Source organism: Zeus faber (genome assembly GCF_960531495.2).
Source record: "Zeus faber genome assembly, chromosome: 9".
NCBI lineage: Eukaryota > Metazoa > Chordata > Actinopteri > Zeiformes > Zeidae > Zeus > Zeus faber.
Window position 1 is genome coordinate 18,167,074 of NC_137197.1, and position 17,398 is coordinate 18,184,471.

Consider the following 17,398-nt stretch of genomic DNA (forward strand, 5'->3'; position numbering starts at 1 on the left):
TGCTGCCGATGGTCACTGCTCTGTTTGTTTCTTTGTTTGTTTCTGTTTCCGAGGCAATTTCCTGTTCCTCCCGTTTGTTTCTCATCTCAGCCCCTTCAGCAGCGCGTTCACCCACCGTCGCCACTAACGCCCTTTGGTGTTGTGTTCAATGTCCGCTGTTGAGGATCCCAGTAAAACGCGTGGCTTAATTTGGGAAGTGACGGACGGGAGAAACGGAGAGGAGAGGCCCAAAGAAGTTGGGAGGTATGGATTTAGAAATGTGGCGAGGGGCGGATGCAGTGGGAGAAAATTGAGAGGAAGTCATCCAGTGTAGTCATATGGCATTGATTCACCTCACCGGACCCATTTCCTGTTCACCCCTAACCGCAATTCCCAGAGAGCCGAGCCTTGTGTCACCACCCGAGCGGAGGATCACGGGCTGGAACGACCCCGAGGAGAAGTCCCTCCCTTCAGAGCTTTGCGAGCCCCAAGAGCATCCCCCTAATGTTTGTTAAGCTGCTCTGAGTCTGTCCCGGATATCCTCGCTGTCCATATGGGCTGTTCCCGCAAAGTCCTACTTTAGGTCAGACAAACACTAACATCAGTACAGTAATCATGGGTGTGTTAGTGTGACTAGTGGAGATATTTTTCTTTTTCTTTTCCAATGGCCTGATGAGCACCCTGAATTACACCGTGTTTTTAGTGACAGGAATACTACTTTCCATCATGACGTTGAGGGTCATAAATCCCATCAAAGACCCGTCTTAATATACAGAAACAGCACAGCTTGTCTCTCTCACTGTTATTGAGCATAATCACGACGAACCAAAAGTCACAAAGCAGGTTATGTATCGGTAATTTCTGCACACGTACTGGACAGTAATATCTCTGCGTATGCAAAATGCTTTTTTTTTCCTCGGATACGAGTTGAGAGGAAACCCAACAGAGAGGCATTTGTAGTACTTCAACAATCTGATATAAAAATTCAACACAGAAAGTAACCATCTGGAAGATTGCGGCATTACCTACTAGTTCAAGGCATATCATTATGGCTGGATGTTTCCAATTCTTGCTTTCTGAATGATTTTTGTTTTTGGATGTATGACGTTATATAAGAACCAAACTATTTTTAACTGGTGGATGTGCTACAGTAGTGTTTCCAAACTATCAAGGTCCCTCGGTCTGGTGCTGGTTCTGTCGTAACTTTTATCATATCGGTAACCGATAGAATAGATACCTTGTTTATTTAGAAGTTTATTTTGAAGTAATGCCTTGATTATATAATTATACCAAACCCAGCATTGATCGGAGGGAATTTGACGGGCGGATTTGGGAACGTGTGCTTTATAGAAGCGTGTGTGTGTGTGTGTGTGTGTGTGTGTGCACGTGTGCCTGTGGAACGGAGCGGTACGGTGGTTAAATACCTGTAAGTAGATGGCCATGCTGGAAAGGACGGACGAATTAGTATGGAATTTAAATAGTTTTCTAGGTAAAATTCCAACAAAATATAACACACAAAAAAAAAAAAAAAAAAAAAAAGAACTCCATGCGACACTTTTTTTTGCTACATGTGCTATTTTATTTCTGGAATTGATGAACCTTTTGCACCTTTTGTAAAGCCCCTTAAAACACCCCAGGACACAGAAATAACGTGATCCATCACTGCTTTGTGTGTACAGATTGATTGAGATGGTTTGCTGTAGTATTTATTTCAAGTAGACTAAACTTGCACACAAACTAAAAATATAAATGTAGATTGTATGCTGATACAGCAGGTATATCATTTTACAAAGGCAGAAAGCACGTATGGAGTCAGTATGAGTAAATGTATCATTAAGAAGCTTCTGTCTTTTCGAGCACGGCCATTTAGTTTCAGTGGCGAAGTTGTAATTGTCAGTCTGGCAAGACTGGAGAGGTGGTTCATGATACTACATGTGCCAATTAAATCCTATTTTTGACAAGTATTTATTTCTCAGCCGTTGTATATGACATTTTCCTATTAAGTTTTATTTATGTACAATCTGATTTATTCTTCTCGATGAAATATCCTCAGTGAAGGCAGTCACAAGAGCCTATTTCACATATCACAGGTTTGGACACTTATTAAAGCTGAATTTTCTGTTGTCTGGCTGAGTTTTGAAGAGTCTGTGCAATTTTGTACAAAGTGATGTACTTGACATTCTACTTTATATTTCTGTGAATAAAACGTGATCAAACTGTCACAGATTTCCAGGCTGTTTTGTTAATTAATCTCTTCTTTACATACACACGACATCACATTTAGATTTCTTGATCGTTGTATAATAGCAAAACGGTGCTATCGCTAAAGCATCTTGGATTGGATATGAATGGAATGACATTCCCCCACAATCCAAAAACAAGCCATGATCTGATAACCATTTTTCAAAAGAAATAACGCAAAATTACTTTGGATCGTATTCCACTCACTATCGATCACTTTGGCCTTAAGTCCTATTTCCAAATTCATGACACAGACACAGAGATTCTAATTTCCGCTGCATATGATGAACGTAAGGATATCAAACAGCCTTTTACTAACTGATTCTTAGTAAATCTCATTTCATGATATTTTACTAATCATCTTGCATCTCTGGCAAAATCAGAAAGGAAATGACAGATCAAATAGACATAACCACAAGCTATTTAAAAAGAAACCACTCTTTCATACTGATGTTTCCTTGTCAGCCTCTGCAGAATTGTCCACAAAACCACCCTTCTGGACGTTAGAATGCCCATTATGAATTGGCCGCACTTTGGAACAGAGTCCTATCATTGAGCTGGGTAACTGAATGATGTTCGGTATTTTGAGTCTAAAGTCTGAGGGCTGCAGCTATGAATTATTTGGATTTTTACACTATATGGGATGGCCGTAGGATTGCAATTTAATGGATTCACCGCCCTCTAGAGGTTACAACTTGTAACTAAACTGTGCCTGCATATAATGTAAAAAAGAATGCATACATAACCTATTGAATCGGATTGGAAAAATATAATTAAGAGCTTTTTCAAGTTGTAGTTTTTGTTAAGGGCCAAACTGCCATAGGAAAATTTGTAAATTTGAATATATTTACTAACATTAAGTTGTAATTCATAATAATTTAGTGTTATCATTTGAGTTTTTTTTCTCCAGATAATCTAGAATTCTAAACATGTACTCTTTATTAAAAAAGTTGTTAGGCGTTAAAATTTAATTATGGGAATTGTGCATTCTCCAGCATGGATAGACTGGCTATGATCAAACCTTAAGAAGTGAAATTATAATTGCATGAGTTAATGTTTATGGACAACCCATAAATGCCTCACCAGAGCTGAGTTTCCAAACAAATCTTCAAGATCTTAAGGAAATCTGTTGTATAAGGGTTTAAGAGTATGCTCCCTACTCGATTTGAGATTAAAAAATCTTGTGATCGGTCCTAGAGATTCCTGTGAGAACATCAGGTTGGTTTAATATTGTCTTAAGTCTCCGTTCGCAGTCTGTGCTAGAATTGGAAGCAATGTGTGACCGCTGTCCTGTTAAATCCTATATTGTGTGAACAACTGGGATGGGGAAAAAAAGTTTTTGAATTCATCATGCTGCCTTTGAACATCTTGGGGATTCTCTGCCATTAGGTGTCACACAAAAAAACATTAAACGAAAAACTTTTTGATCTTAAATCCTTAAATCAATTCTTGCTTTGAAGTAGTATATCAAATCAAAAATTAAAAGGGTTGCAGTTGGAAAATGATGCATTTCCTCCTTTATTATTGGGTGCTTCTCAGAGCATAGTTATACTTCTGCATGATCTATACCCTTTGTACAAATCATTTTAATAGAACCAGCGATATAACATTGTTTATCGCATAAATACGTAATTTATTCATCAACTACATCAGCAGCAAACAGGAATTAAAGTATGACCCCATTATTAATAATACTAAAATAAAACTTTTAACATTTAAACTTGTGCAACGCTCGCCGGAAGTTAAGAGTTTGTGTGCCATCAGTCCTCCTCTATACACAAGCTCTGGCTGCCACCCTGAGTTATATCACGCACAGCAGAAAGGAAAACTTTTGTGTCTGTTTCAGGGCTTGTGGAGACTTATAAAAATCACTCCTCCTAGGCCGAGCAGCACCGCGACCGTCATCTCCATCATTTTACCCAGATTCCATTTCTTAAAATTTTCCTTCTGCTTCTTCTGCAAGAACGCCCTCCTTGCCCTCAACTCCTTCTCTCTCTGCAGCTGCTGGCCGTAGTGCGCCTGGAAGAAGGCGTCGAAATCGAACATAGGCTTCCCCCCAGCTTGGCTGAACTGCCTGGCCTTCTGCTGAGGCTGTTGGGGCCAAGGGGCTCTGCTGGGGGCCTCTCCGGTCGAGGGTCTCCCGGCGCTGCGGACGTCCGTTTGGCTCAGAATGCCCCGGTCGTACTTTCTCCTCAGGCTGATGTTGCCCAGCACCGTGTACGCCTCGCTGATCTCCGAGAAGCGCTGCGCGGCCTCCTCGCTCGCCGGGTTCTTGTCGGGGTGGTAGATGAAGGACTGCCGGTAGTAGGCCGTCTTTATCTGGGATTGGGTGGCGCTCGGAGACACCCTCAGTATATCGTAATAGGCGGTCCTGCTCCTGTACAGCGGAGGCGTGTCAGCCGTGTTGTTGTTGTTGTTGGAGTTCCAGCTGGAGGATCGAGTGAAGACCCAGAGATGGAGGGCGTGTGGGTGACGTTTCAACCGCCGCTGCGTTATCCTATTGTCAGTACTGTACCCTCTGAGCTGTTGACACGGCGCGGAGGTGTCGGGGTGGAAGCTGGCGGTCAGGACCAGACCTTTTCGGCCCCAGTCCGCCATGCTGCCAACCGCGAGGTTCACGCTGGGTCCGTGTCGAACAGGTTCCACGGACCGGTACGCACCACAAAGTTGACCCTTGGAACCCGAATCCCACGACGCGGCATACAGCAGGGGGGACCTTTTGTGTCGACTTTCTCTTTCTTGTCCGGAAAACGTCGGGGTCTTGCGTTGTCCGTCTTTGCTTTTCAGTACCGGCTTGTGTTCGCACCAACCCGGGTCCGATTCGGTCGCTTCGCCACGAGCCGCTGCCCCGATCGGCGCATACTGTACTTGCAGAGATTCGTGCTCGCGTTTGAAGACGGGGTAGCATTGAGTGTTCCTGAACGTGCAGAGCCTGTAAGCTCCGTGGCCCAATCTTTGACCGACCTCCGCCATGCCCCCCGCTCCGGCCAAGTTCACCCAGCAGCCACGCGAGAAGAGGAAGGCCGCTCCGGCTTCCGGTCGCGCCGGGAGGGCAACGTCGAAACGCAGCCAATCCGGAGCGATGTAAACAGGAAGCAGGTGTCACGGCGAACCAATCGCAGAGAGGCAAGACTTAATGCCGCATTCCACGGAGGAGCTCAACCTCCTTAACGGACGACCGCACAGGAACGGCACTCAACGGTTGGAATTCTAAGGCAGAATTTCGGGGCCGATCGCTCGGGCCCGAGTTGGCCGGAGCGATCGGCCGGCCGAACGGATCTGACACAAACGCACCATTGACAAGGTTTCCCTTGCGTTGGGTTTTTTCTTAGAAAACAAGCCCCACTCCGAGCTCGTGTGTTCTGTAGTTCGACTCGGAATGACCGATTTCCGAGGTGCGATGGAATGCAGCATCAATTCTAATTCGATAGTGATTGACGCAACATTTTCTATAAAATATGTGATTTATTATTTGAACTTGGTCAGCTCTTGAATGTGTAGGTGTTTTATGTTGGCTCCATTTTTATAAAAGTCCCCTTCCAATTTTTATTATCTGATTAAATTGATTCAATGTATATTATCTTTCTTTATTAAGTCCATAAGTCCATGCAATTATTAATTATTCTTAATTCTTAATTAATTCTTAATATAACGTGTTAAAAAATAATTTACTTAATTATCGGATAATTGTTAAAAAATTGTGGACTTTCCTTGAAGTGAGTTGCCTTTTTATTTTAATGTATTTTTTATTACAATTTTGATTATTATTATTTTATTTTATTTTTTGGCATCTGGCTCTCTGTTGTCAACATGGATATCAAACTATATTTTTATATTGTGCAGTGTGATCTCTGTGATCATGTATGGTGATCTTTTTATTTGCCATGCAATATGTTTATATTACATACACGTTTTGTTGAAAATAAAGATAAGTACTTGACACTCCGTTATGCACCATGTGTATGTTATATCGTAACACTGGTGTAAAATTGTACTAACTGTTGGTATAATTTACATTTGATCCATGTAGATTTACCTCAATTTTATCTTAACGTGTACGCCATAATCTTTTTTTTTTTTTTTTTTTATTAGAAGCAGAGCAGATAACAATAGAAAAACTGAATGTGAGGGTTAAAATATGACATATTATATGAAATATTAATTTGTTTCATATCCTTTTTAGTACAATTCAATATAGTTTGTATAAAGGTAGTGATATGTTCGTTGAAAAAAAATAAATGAGGGATTATAGTTATTCACATTTGTCTGAAAATGGTTTTGCCATGATCAATATAAAAACTAATCAAATAAACTTGGTTCACTTGGCAATGGCATCAATTTACAGTTTAAAAAAAAAAAAGAGAAACTTTGCTTACCCTTAAAAACAATGACGTCATATGTAAGAGACGGGGCTCGACTTCGTCGCTTATGGATGACGTCACTTATTCTCACGTGTAGCTGCCAAAACATCGACGTTGAATTTAGCTCTCAGCCAGCCAGCCAGCCAGTCAGTCATTCAGTCAGTCAGTGTTTCCCTCAAAACTATATTATACGCACCCAGAACCATGGCGTCCAGCGGTAGAAGGCCCGAGCATATGGCACCTCCCGAAATGGTTCGTAACACGATACATTTTACCTTTTTCATTTGTGCTTCGCATGAAAGCTAAGCTAGCTCAATTGCAGCTGAACATGGACATGGTGGCGTCCCTTGTCGATGGGATTCATGCGTTTAAAAGAGAGTTCAAATATCTAAGGCAGGTTTAAAATCAAATCTGTCATCTCTGCTTTTGATTGCAGTTCTACAATGAAGATGAAGCCAAGAAATACTCTCAAAAGTGAGTTGAAATATTATTATTATTAGTGGTAGTATTGTTATTGTTTTTATTATTCGTCTGTGTTTGATTTGGGCATGTTGCTGTCAGTGAAGTGACTGCCTTTTTTACAATGCTACACGATGACTTAGTAGAATACCATGACCGATTCTACAAGTTTAACTTGTAGTTTAAGGTGTCTGAGATAGTCTTTTAATATCCATGACTCTTCTTATAAGTACAATATTGAGCGCATATTATTTCATGATTGTTTTTGAGGTCACATTTTTTTCTCTGTTGATACCCAGCTCGAGAATGATTGAGATCCAGAGTCAGATGTCGGAGAGAGCGGTGGAGCTTTTAAACCTTCCAGAGGGACAGACATGTCTCCTGTTAGATGTTGGGTACGTGTCGTCATATTAAGATGTATGTGTCACCTGATTATATTTTTCTATTAGATCACTGACACAGAAGAGTCGCCGCAGTATTCAGGTTGCCGCAGCAGTCTGTTTTGATTATAAAACTCTATTTCTGGTCCTGTTTTCTGTTATTGTGTATGTTGTATTTTATGTGAGCTGAGAACAACAAATGTAAATGTGTCTTATATTTCCAAGATGTGGCTCAGGGTTGAGTGGAGACTATCTGTCAGAGGAGGGACATCTTTGGGTTGGAGTGGACATCAGCACTGCAATGTTGGGTCAGTTTGTCTTAAATTATATGTCAAAATATATATTGTTAACATCTAATTGTTTTCTGTAAATATACATACATACATGTACATGCAACCATCTCTAAATAATGCAGTAGACACAGCTTGTGTCGGTGACAATTGACAAGCCATGACAATTGGAACATTCCACACAAAATTATGAAATATATGCCAAAGCAGTTGGCTCAAAATTTTGAGGTTAAAATTAAATCTGTTATGTAATTTTCTCATGTGTTACAGATGTTGCATTGGAAAGAGAGGTAGAGGGAGACCTTGTTTTGGGAGACATGGGTCAGGGGATGCCTTTCAGACCTGGCACCTTTGATGGCTGTATCAGGTGAAGACTACAGTCTAGCAGCGTTAAAAGTGACTTCACAGCAAATTCATTAATTAAATCAAGTTTGAGATTGTACCTCCCACACGCTCATCCCTCACTCCCTTTCCGTATCTTTCTCTTCTTTTTCCACTCTGTTAGTATTTCTGCTTTACAGTGGCTCTGCAATGCCGACAAAAAGAGCCACAGTCCTCCAAAGCGACTCCACGTGTTTTTCAGTACCCTTTATTCCAGCCTGGTGAGGACACACCACTCATTTCGATTTTTACATCATTTGCCCATTTTTCTCAGTATAACACTCATTCAGTTAATATAACATTTTGACAACATTTTTTATTCAGGCAAGAGGTGCACGTGCAGTTTTTCAGCTCTACCCAGAGAACTCTGAACAGGTGAGTGAGATGCTTTGCAGTTGGTGTACGTGAGTGTAAAGGGTCTTGTAGGAAAGTGACGAATTGAATGTCAAAGATTTAGGTTCACTCATGAAATAGTCTGAAATCTGTTTCCTCACTTTTGTACAGCTGGAGCTAATCACATCCCAGGCCATGAGGGCGGGCTTCAGTGGAGGCATGGTGGTGGACTACCCCAACAGCAGTAAAGCTAAAAAGTCAGTTTCTTACTGAAGAAAGAAGATATTCTTACCTTTTATTTCTTTACCCACTAGTGTTATGCATTTGTTTCTATTTAAATCTTTAAGGAATTAAAACAATATGAACTGATATAGTAATTGTACCACATTTACAAATGACATTAAAGTGCCAATTGACATTTCAAGTGGGTTATATTGTTTTATTTCTGTTTATTATTTTTTTACAGGTTCTTTCTTTGTCTGTTTGCTGGGGTAACAGGAGTCCTTCCTAAAGTAAGAAGCATGTGGCTTTGGGTCAGATATTAAGTCAATATTTCTGCTGTTTTCTTTCAGTTTACTCAGTTTTATTGTGAATCTCCCTTTCAGGGATTGGGGTCAGAAGCTACAGAACGGGGTGTTCCAGATCAGGTCCAGTTTACAGGACAAAGGTAAAGATTTTAGTACTACTAACAGACACCGGGTATGATTACATGCAAATCATACTTTCATTATTAAAGATTTATGTGATGGTTGTTGTGAATTTAAATGATATCTTATCTAAGTCTCATGCTTTCTGACTTAGGTTAACATAGATTTATCTACTTAATTTACTCAGGGGCGTGGCCCTGCAGCCATCCTGCTATGGGACAGAAAATGCTTTTCTTGTTGCATTGATACTTGGAAATCTTTCTGCAATATGTATGGATTTTATTTTAATTCTTTTTAAGGAAATCATTAAAACATTTTTTTTATTCCCGCAACAATGCCCGTCAAATTGAAAGTGAATGTGTTGATAAAATGATAAAAAATATATTTTGAAGAAAATTGGGTTTAACCGTGTTTTGCTTTTCATGATCTAACTGAATTTAAGTCCAATGTGAAAACACGATACTGCTTTTCTATGGCCTCATTTCAATTAAAATCGTATTAGGCCTATGCAAGTATATATAGCCATCCACCAACTGTATGGTAATCAGGTCCAGGCCTTCAGTCAGAGCAGGTTCATGTCCTGCTTTGACAAAGTTCAAGGACCCAGAGAAATGTGAGAAAGGGTCGTCGTCCTGCCTCGCTTTAAGCCCGGCCAGGTGGGTTTTCCTCCCTTTCACATGTAAATGTTGAAATTCATTCTGGTGGTGCAGGCTGCAACATACAAAATAAAAATATTGTTTTGGAATTTCAAATGACTATAGCCATTTTGTATTAGGGTTTTTCACAGTTTATTTTTTTCTATTGATTTGTTGATTTTTTTTTTAGATCTCGCTTCAAGAACATGAAAGGCAAATCTGCTAAGAGGACTAAAGACTGGGTGTTGGAGAAGAAGGAGAGAAGGAGAAGACAGGGCCGGTAGGTCGATAGCTGCCACTCAACAATGTTTATCTATTAGAAATCCCCCTCTGACATCTTGATTAGCATGGGGCAGTGAGTTTGCAGTCTGTCACTCCATCGCAAATGGTTTTCTTCAATGTTTCGGAGAATAATTTTGATAACCGGCAATGTATTTCACTCGAAATTTCATTATTGATCAGATTAGCACAAGATAATAAGATTTATTGAGCACGCAAGACCTGTTTGACATGTGCAGTTTATCTTTGTCATTTTCAAATCTTGCATAATGATTTTGCAAAAGTGATGGTGTGTAATTAAGCCAGAAGTGTCTCTGTTCTTTGTTGGAGTCACCAATCTCTGTGTTCAGTTTAATTTAATACAAAATAATAATATTCTGGCTGTCTACATGGAAAAATCTATATACGCATTAAAGTCTTGACTGATTGATTGCTATAGAAATAAGACTTTGGTGGAAGAATAATTACCTTACATATATATACACACACATAATTAATATGATAATTAATATTAATATACCTTACTGTTTAAAACTGTGTGTGTACCACCATTCTACCTGGTTCATCTTTAATCCAGGTAGAATTTAATTGTGGTTGTTAAGCCATCACTCCAACTGATGGTGAATACGTATGTGCCTTTGTATTATTTTTGGACGTAAATTAAGAATTCACACAACAAATCTGTACATGTTTCCGTTTGTTTCCCACAGAGGGGTTCGGCCAGACACCAAATACACTGCGCGGCAAAGAAGACCTCATTTCTAGACGCATCTCCTCCCGCTGTGCCTTCACCGGTGCTCACATGGAGAAAGGTTCTGCAGCAGCCTTGTGACTCAGTGAACTCCCTGTTTTGCTCAAGAAGCTGGAAAGATGCCACGGCAGCGATTGATTATTTTTATATTTGATCCAGTAAGCAAGTTTCTCAGATTTTGGTATACTCTAAACTTGTGTATAGATCCACCCTGGACTGCCAGCCAGCTGTTGAAACAACATCAGGCCGCCGACAACGGTGGTACAATTACAACATATTAAATAGATTTAAAATGTCAGATTCCTTTTTTTTTTTTTTTTTTTTGCCTTAAATGAAACACAAAAAAACACAATTTTTATTTAAACTGTACAAATGTGCAATGTTTACCATTAAAACAACTGGTTAAATATAACTATTTGATTGGCCTTTGATTTTAGTCCTATTTCAGCCACGACTTGAAGGTGGTGTGATTTTCAGTTCAGTGTGTAGTATACACCAAATGACTTTTGCCAGGGTTTTTGAGTCCCAGACACATTTTCAATATCATAAGCATCACGAGGAAATGTCTCGTTTCAGGGGAAGCGCAAGCACCTGTCGCTGGCAGTCGTTTGATTTGAGGAACCACTGTGATTAATGGGACTCTTGCAAGAGTATCTGGCCCGTTTAATATCTTAAATCTGTTTCGACTCGTCGTGTGTGTGTGTGTGTGTGTGTGTGTCTGTCTGTCTGTCTGTCTGTCTGTCTGTCTGTCTGTCTGTCTGTCTGTTAGAATCCCAACGTGTGATCACCCACGCTAAATGCTATAGTGTGTACACTACTGAGACGGGGGGAAAAGCCTTCGAATGAATGTCTCGTCTTTGAAAGTCCTTTAGTGTTTCTTAAATGGGGGTACTCGTACTCCTAGGGGTACTCCGAAAAAAAAAAGATTTAAAGTGTGGAAAAAAAAATATGGTTACACATAATGTTTAAAAAAAAAACCATACGATGCACATCGTTTTTAAATTGTCCTTTTTTGGGTTCGGGGCAAGTGAAGGAGGGGTACCCAACTGACCCAAAAGATCTTCTAGTGGGGGTTACAGTACGCCGGGTGTAATGACAGCAGTGGCCTGCAGAGGGCGCGCTCGCACAGCCTGAACGCAACCCATCACTCGAACCCTTTTCCAGCTCCGCCGCCCGCGCGTCACCGCGGAACCGGCGGATCGATAAACGGCTTGAGGCGGCCGCAAAGCGATCAAACCTCCAGGGAAACACAGCCTGCAGGCTCCCGGGAGGTGGCGAACTCCACACACACTTTGCCGAAGCCAATTACGGGTGTATGGGTGAGGGGTGGGGGTGGGGGCGCAGGGTTGGAGGCGGGTTAGTAACGGGTTAAACGGCGAGCGGACTCGCCTCACCTTCTTTCTTCGCGTCACCGTCGGTTCCTCCTCCACCCATCCACCCGCCCGCACCCAGTCCCGTCCATCCACCCAGTCCCGTCCATCCACCCAGTCCCGTCCATCCACCCAGTCCCGTCCACCCGTCCCGCCGCTCGTACCGAGCGCGAGAAGAGCCGCCGCGCGCGCGCGCACGCCACCTGTTTGAGCGACGCCGCACGAGACCGACGCCGGTTAACGGCTTGGCACGCGACCACGGAAGCGGCGCGAACAGCAACAACATCGTCACCATCATCATCATCACCACCATCACCACCACCACCACCATGAAGGACCGCATGCAGGAACTCCGACACGTGAGTCACTTTCCTTCATAGTCCTCATTTAAAACCAGAGTCCGTGGCTCGTCTCGTCCGTCGTTGTTTTCGTTGTTTTCGTTGTTGTTGTTGTTGTTGTTGTTGTTGTTGTTGTTGTTGTCGTCGTCTCCCGTTAGTCCGTTACTCGTTCGGGTGTATCTTCGCGGTACACTTGCAGCGGGTCGCCCCGACGGAGCAACAGTTGTGTCACCGTCCGCTGGTCACCGTCAACGGGCCCGCCGTGTGTGGAGTCCGCTTAAAACAAGTTGACGCGCCCCGTCCCGCCGTCTTCTACGACCCGGAACACCAGGCGGAATACGTTATGGAAGTTGACCTCACATTCTGTTGTAAAGTAACATCCATGCATGGTACTTTGTTTAGCTGCCATTTTCTTTTTAAACTGCATAAAAGAAACGGCCACTACATGCGTCTGCGTTATGCGTGTGAACCTCTGGCACCATATGCTGTTTGACGTCGGTGGCGGGGTCCGCCTCTCCGCCTAGTTAGCTAGTTGTGGTCGTTAAACTCTCGATGTGGCGGAGTGTTCACGAGAAAGAAATGTCCCCACAAACCCCGAGAGACCAAGAAAAAAAAAAAAAAAAAAAAAAGGAATTCTGGGACTTGTACAGTACTGTCATCCAGTCACAGCAGATGATAGAATGGGTTACCACTTTAAACGACAGGGATTTTGAAGTTGAAGCGGGACCACCCACCCCGGTCAACAGTTACTAACCAGTACTAACCAGGCAACTCGCCTCAGCTGGTCCTTGTCCCAGCCGATATTCAACATTTTCGAATGAATCTCATTTGACCGCTTGTTGACACATTCGGGATTTTAAATCTCAGCTGGTGCTCTTGAAGCCAATGCCAGAGTCAGTCACCCAGGTGTCAAATAACCTGCATTTCCAACTGTGGTTGTATTGGTGTTCATTTTCAATCTGCCAGGTTGATATATCAGTAAATTCACTCTATTCTAGTTGGATGAGTGGTCTCTAAAACAATGTGATTTGTCTACAATGCTGTGTGTGTGTGTGTGTGTGTGTGTGTGTGTGTGTGTGCGTGTGCGTGAGTGAGTGAGAAGGCTGTCCTGTGTCTCTTGGGAAAGTGGGTCCATTGTCAGATTGGTGTAAGTGGCGATCAAGCCGAAGAGAAAGAAAGGGAAAATAATTTACAATTCCTCCGTTTTTCAGTGGAGATCAAGCCATGAACCAGCCTCGGGGGAGACATTGATTTGGCTACCGCTGTGTGTGTGTGTGTGTGTGTGTGTGTGTGTGTGTGTGTGTGGGGCTGTGGCTGTGGCTGTGTGTGTGTGTGTGTGTGCGCAAGAGTAAGAGGTGTGTCTCCTAGCCTGTCATGCGGCTTCCTCACAGCATTCAGAGGAGAGACGGAGCGGTGGATTGTGTTTGTCAAAAGTAAAGAAAAGCAGAGACCTCAAGATGAGTCTAGGCATATTCCCACTGGTCTGTAAACACCAAATGACAGGAAATATACAAAGATTACACATACACCATATTTCATGCAGGGCCACGTCCCAATGACCACCCCGCCATAGAAAGTCATTTTCAATCTCTAGAATTGACCAAGTACCAATTAAATACAGGTGCTGTCATTTCAGCACCTCATTGGCATTTCAGTTTATCTTAGGTTCGGCATATTGAGCTTCAGTGAACCGCACAGTACAGAATCTATAACATTAAAGCTGAAAAGGGGACAAAACATACTGTCGGACGTGATGAAACTGCCAGATAGCCTCTTTTCCAGCAAGTGTCAGGCTGTGCGATCGGGCGTTTTATCAGCTTTATTTCCTCTCTGTGGACAAAAGCCGGCCTGTATCAGTATCACCATCATGCATCAGTAAGGTCTGCATCTTGAACAGTGCGGCTTTAAATACATCAACATGCCTGTCTACTTTGACAAAGTAAAACCAAAGTTTCGGAGAAAGGCTGGATTATGCTTCTGCAGGGAGATGCGCGTGAACGTCGTCGTAGATCATAGAGCCAATGTGCACACCTCCCAAATCTAAAGAAAGCGTCGCGCCGTCCTGTGCGTCGAGCGAGGCCGATTGGTTGAATTGTCCAACTTCCTGTCGGGAGGCGGGTTCGAAACGGAAAAGAAAATGTGGCGGGTAGAAGAGCACCTCAGGGATAAGGTTTGAAAGCCTATTTTTATTTGCATATTCATATTATTTTTGTTCTAATGTTTTCAAATAAAGTATGAAACCCCCCCCCCCCCCAAAAAAAGTATTTCTTCTATGTTTTTTCTACACTGCCCCCCCAGTGGACACATAGTGTTATGCACCGTCCAAGTATGGCTGGCCGGTATAAACGGTATAGAAAGTACACTGGTATGGATTTTGACTATACCATGCTGACCTGTAGAGCCCTCACAGATCCAAAATAGGGTTAGTGTTAATATCGATTTTCCTATACATATCGATACAGAATATTTGAAACGGTTTCAATACTCATTTTCGGCACTATCCATATATCTGTGCCAGCTGCGCTATTCTCTCTCTCTTCTCTCCGACAGCCAGTTGACACACACTGCTGCAGTGCCAACATTGCCCCGCCTCCTCCCACTCACAGTATGCTGTGGGGAACGGGAAACGCTGTCTCCGTGTCGAGGGGCTACGTCCGCAGGGCTTTCGTCGCAAAGTGCGTGTTTGTGGCGCAGCAAAGTTGTTTTCCTGCTTAGTAACTTGTTCCGCCGGCTCCATCGCTAGCTCTGTTAGCCGTCGTAGCTGTCCAGCGCATAGGAAACAATTGGAATCCCAGGCAACTTAAAGCAAATGCTATCTCGCTAGCCCTCTAGTTCTATGGGAACATTCACATGGATTTTTTTTTTAATTATTCAAATATTTAAATCAATTTCAGTTTTTTATAAAATGTATTGAATTACAATTTTCAAAAATCATGGAGGTCTGCAAAAAGCTGGACGCATTTATATTGAAATTTAAAGAAAAACAAATATACCGTGATTAGGGATGCCACAGTGAGGAATTTTTACCACCGGTTATGACAAGACTGTGTCATAATGGAGATTACACATGGAGATTACTTAGTAGATTACACATGGAGATTACGCATGGAGGGAGACAGGTCTCGCTCTAGACCTGATCTAAGGTCTTTCCCTTCTCTCCTCCTGTGATAATGAAATCTGACTCCGCAGACTGTGCTGAGACTGCTGCCTGCTCAAGAAGCAGCCACTTTCACTTTCAGTTTTATAGCATCCGACTAAGTATTGATAACACACTTAGTATTTTACAAATTATAATATTTTTCATTTGATGAAAGTCGGCGCTGATACACGAAAATGAACAAAAAGGGGTTTTATTTCTCTAAAAAAAAAAAAAAAAAAGCAAAGCAACAGTGGGAGCGGTGGGCAAGTAATGTAATCGGTGTAAGCCAAACTCGGGTTAACACCGATAACCCCCAAATCATATATAAATATATATATATACATTTTAGGCCATACCGCCCCTTCCTACGTACAAATATAAAAGAAAACAGCCATGCAAAAAGTCTCCGCGTGACATCCGTGCAAGTTCGTTTACGTGGAGGCGGAGAAGCATGGTCTAGCCTTTGGGTGCACAGATTAGATGAGATTCCTCATAAGTGATAGATTTTAACTGTTGTAGTGCAATTTATTGATGAAGTCTTCCTCATTCATTTTAACATTGGAACATTTACTATGATTTAGTATAGTTTATGGCATCGCAGCAGAGTCAATGGTCTTATTATAACGTCCTAAAACGAACATAATCATGTTAAAATGAAAGAGGACGATTGCATCAATTAGTTGGACGACAATAATCAAAATCTATCACATATGAGGAATTGAATTCAGGTCTTCCTCACTACCGATATGCCAACGCTCCCCTATTGACTTGTCAGTGATACTGCGATTTAACACAACAAAACCACAAAACAAAACAAAAAATATGAATATAACGCAATATACAATTAATAGTTTTTATTGATACTAATTAAATGAGAAAAAAATACATTTACCATCACTTTCAAACCGCAGTTCAATAGAAACATTTGTCAGAATAAAAGTAAAGACATTATTAGTTTTTCTTGTTCCGGTTTGCGAATCAGCAGACGTTGAGTGACCAAAGCCACAGCCAACACGGCAGCCAAAAGCACGGAGCTCGGTTCCTACTGACTTTCTGTGCAGCATCATTTAGCAAGGAATTGTGCTACGGTAATATTTGTTTCAGGGTGGAGGTTCTGTTCCGCTAACACCCCTACGCTCGTAAAGCCACATTATGATCCCAACATCTGCCTTCTCTTCCAACAGTTCATTAGCTTGCTGCCTCAAGCTGCCAGTATCAATAACTGAAATGGTCATATAACATATGGTCATATGGTCGTGATCATAGAATACTCTCTGGCTCTAAGATAGAATAAAAAAACACAAAGGTCCACGAGGCAGGGTCCCATATGGATTTTACATGTCTGCCTGTCTCTCTCTCTCTCTCTCTCTCTCTCTCTCTCTCTCTCTCTCTCTCTCTCTTCTCTCTCTCTCGTACCCTGACTCCCAGTTGGCCCAGGAGTGACTCGGTGACAGATGGCAGAGATATGATGTGTGAGCTACATTTAGTCAATCTCCCTCAAGCGCATCCGATACCGTGGAACAAGTTGATGAGGTTATTACAGGCACACAGCGCAGGAGCTGTCATCGGTCAGTGTGACTGTTGAACGCTTGGTGACAGTTATTCTGTCACGCCTGAAATGGGAACTTTGACCTCCCCTTGTTGCTCTGTACAGTACTCCCCCTTGTTCCTCCCTCGTAGGAGCCTGTCTCCTCCACTACCTGGCCCGTCCAGGGGTCACGCCTCTTCTCTCTCCTAGTGGTGATGATGCCTTCTGCGCTTATATTGCTTTCTTTTCTACATTCTCCACACTCACCTTCTGGTACAGCGACGTTA

The 17,398-nt window shown here is 42.3% G+C and overlaps 3 protein-coding genes across 6 annotated transcripts in view; 2 read left to right on the top strand and 1 right to left on the bottom strand.

Annotated features, from left to right (window-relative positions):
* Positions 1-125: 125 nt before the first annotated feature.
* dnajc30b (DnaJ (Hsp40) homolog, subfamily C, member 30b) lies at positions 126-5,318 on the bottom strand. The gene has a single exon (XM_080006946.1). It carries the CDS (start codon positions 5,191-5,193, stop codon positions 4,063-4,065), a length of 1,131 nt encoding a protein of 376 aa, XP_079863072.1. The 5' UTR covers positions 5,194-5,318; the 3' UTR covers positions 126-4,062.
* Positions 4,576-11,148, top strand: bud23 (BUD23 rRNA methyltransferase and ribosome maturation factor). 4 transcript variants are annotated; one of them, XM_080006947.1, is made up of 13 exons: positions 5,406-5,421; positions 6,782-6,833; positions 7,018-7,055; positions 7,340-7,435; positions 7,646-7,728; positions 7,981-8,077; positions 8,216-8,312; positions 8,416-8,466; positions 8,596-8,681; positions 8,891-8,936; positions 9,030-9,091; positions 9,897-9,986; positions 10,696-11,148. In XM_080006947.1, exons 2-13 carry the CDS (start codon positions 6,786-6,788, stop codon positions 10,748-10,750), a joined length of 849 nt encoding a protein of 282 aa, XP_079863073.1. In that variant the 5' UTR covers positions 5,406-5,421; positions 6,782-6,785; the 3' UTR covers positions 10,751-11,148. The 4 variants fall into 4 exon arrangements, with proteins under 4 accessions (XP_079863074.1, XP_079863075.1, XP_079863073.1 ...); XM_080006950.1 differs by lacking the exon at positions 5,406-5,421 and adding an exon at positions 5,516-5,524; XM_080006948.1 differs by lacking the exons at positions 5,406-5,421; positions 6,782-6,833 and adding an exon at positions 4,576-4,685.
* Positions 11,149-12,435: 1,287 nt separating this feature from the next.
* Positions 12,436-17,398, top strand: part of stx1a (syntaxin 1A (brain)) — a gene marked incomplete at its 5' end in the record, with an annotated part of 50,236 nt that continues 45,273 nt past the window's right edge. Inside the window, one exon of the mRNA XM_080006521.1 lies at positions 12,436-12,465. Within this exon, the coding sequence (XP_079862647.1) occupies positions 12,436-12,465 (30 nt within the window). The remainder of the gene's footprint in view (positions 12,466-17,398) is intronic.

Coding starts and splice junctions, on each gene's coding strand:
- dnajc30b (XM_080006946.1), bottom strand. CDS start 5,193: ATGGCGGAGGTCGGTCAAAGATTGGGCCACGGAGCTTACAGGCTCTGC.
- bud23 (XM_080006947.1), top strand. CDS start 6,786: ATGGCGTCCAGCGGTAGAAGGCCCGAGCATATGGCACCTCCCGAAATG. Junction 8,078..8,215: donor ACCTTTGATGGCTGTATCAG/GTGAAGACTACA, acceptor CCACTCTGTTAG/TATTTCTGCTTTACAGTGGC. Junction 9,987..10,695: donor AGAAGGAGAAGACAGGGCCG/GTAGGTCGATAG, acceptor TGTTTCCCACAG/AGGGGTTCGGCCAGACACCA.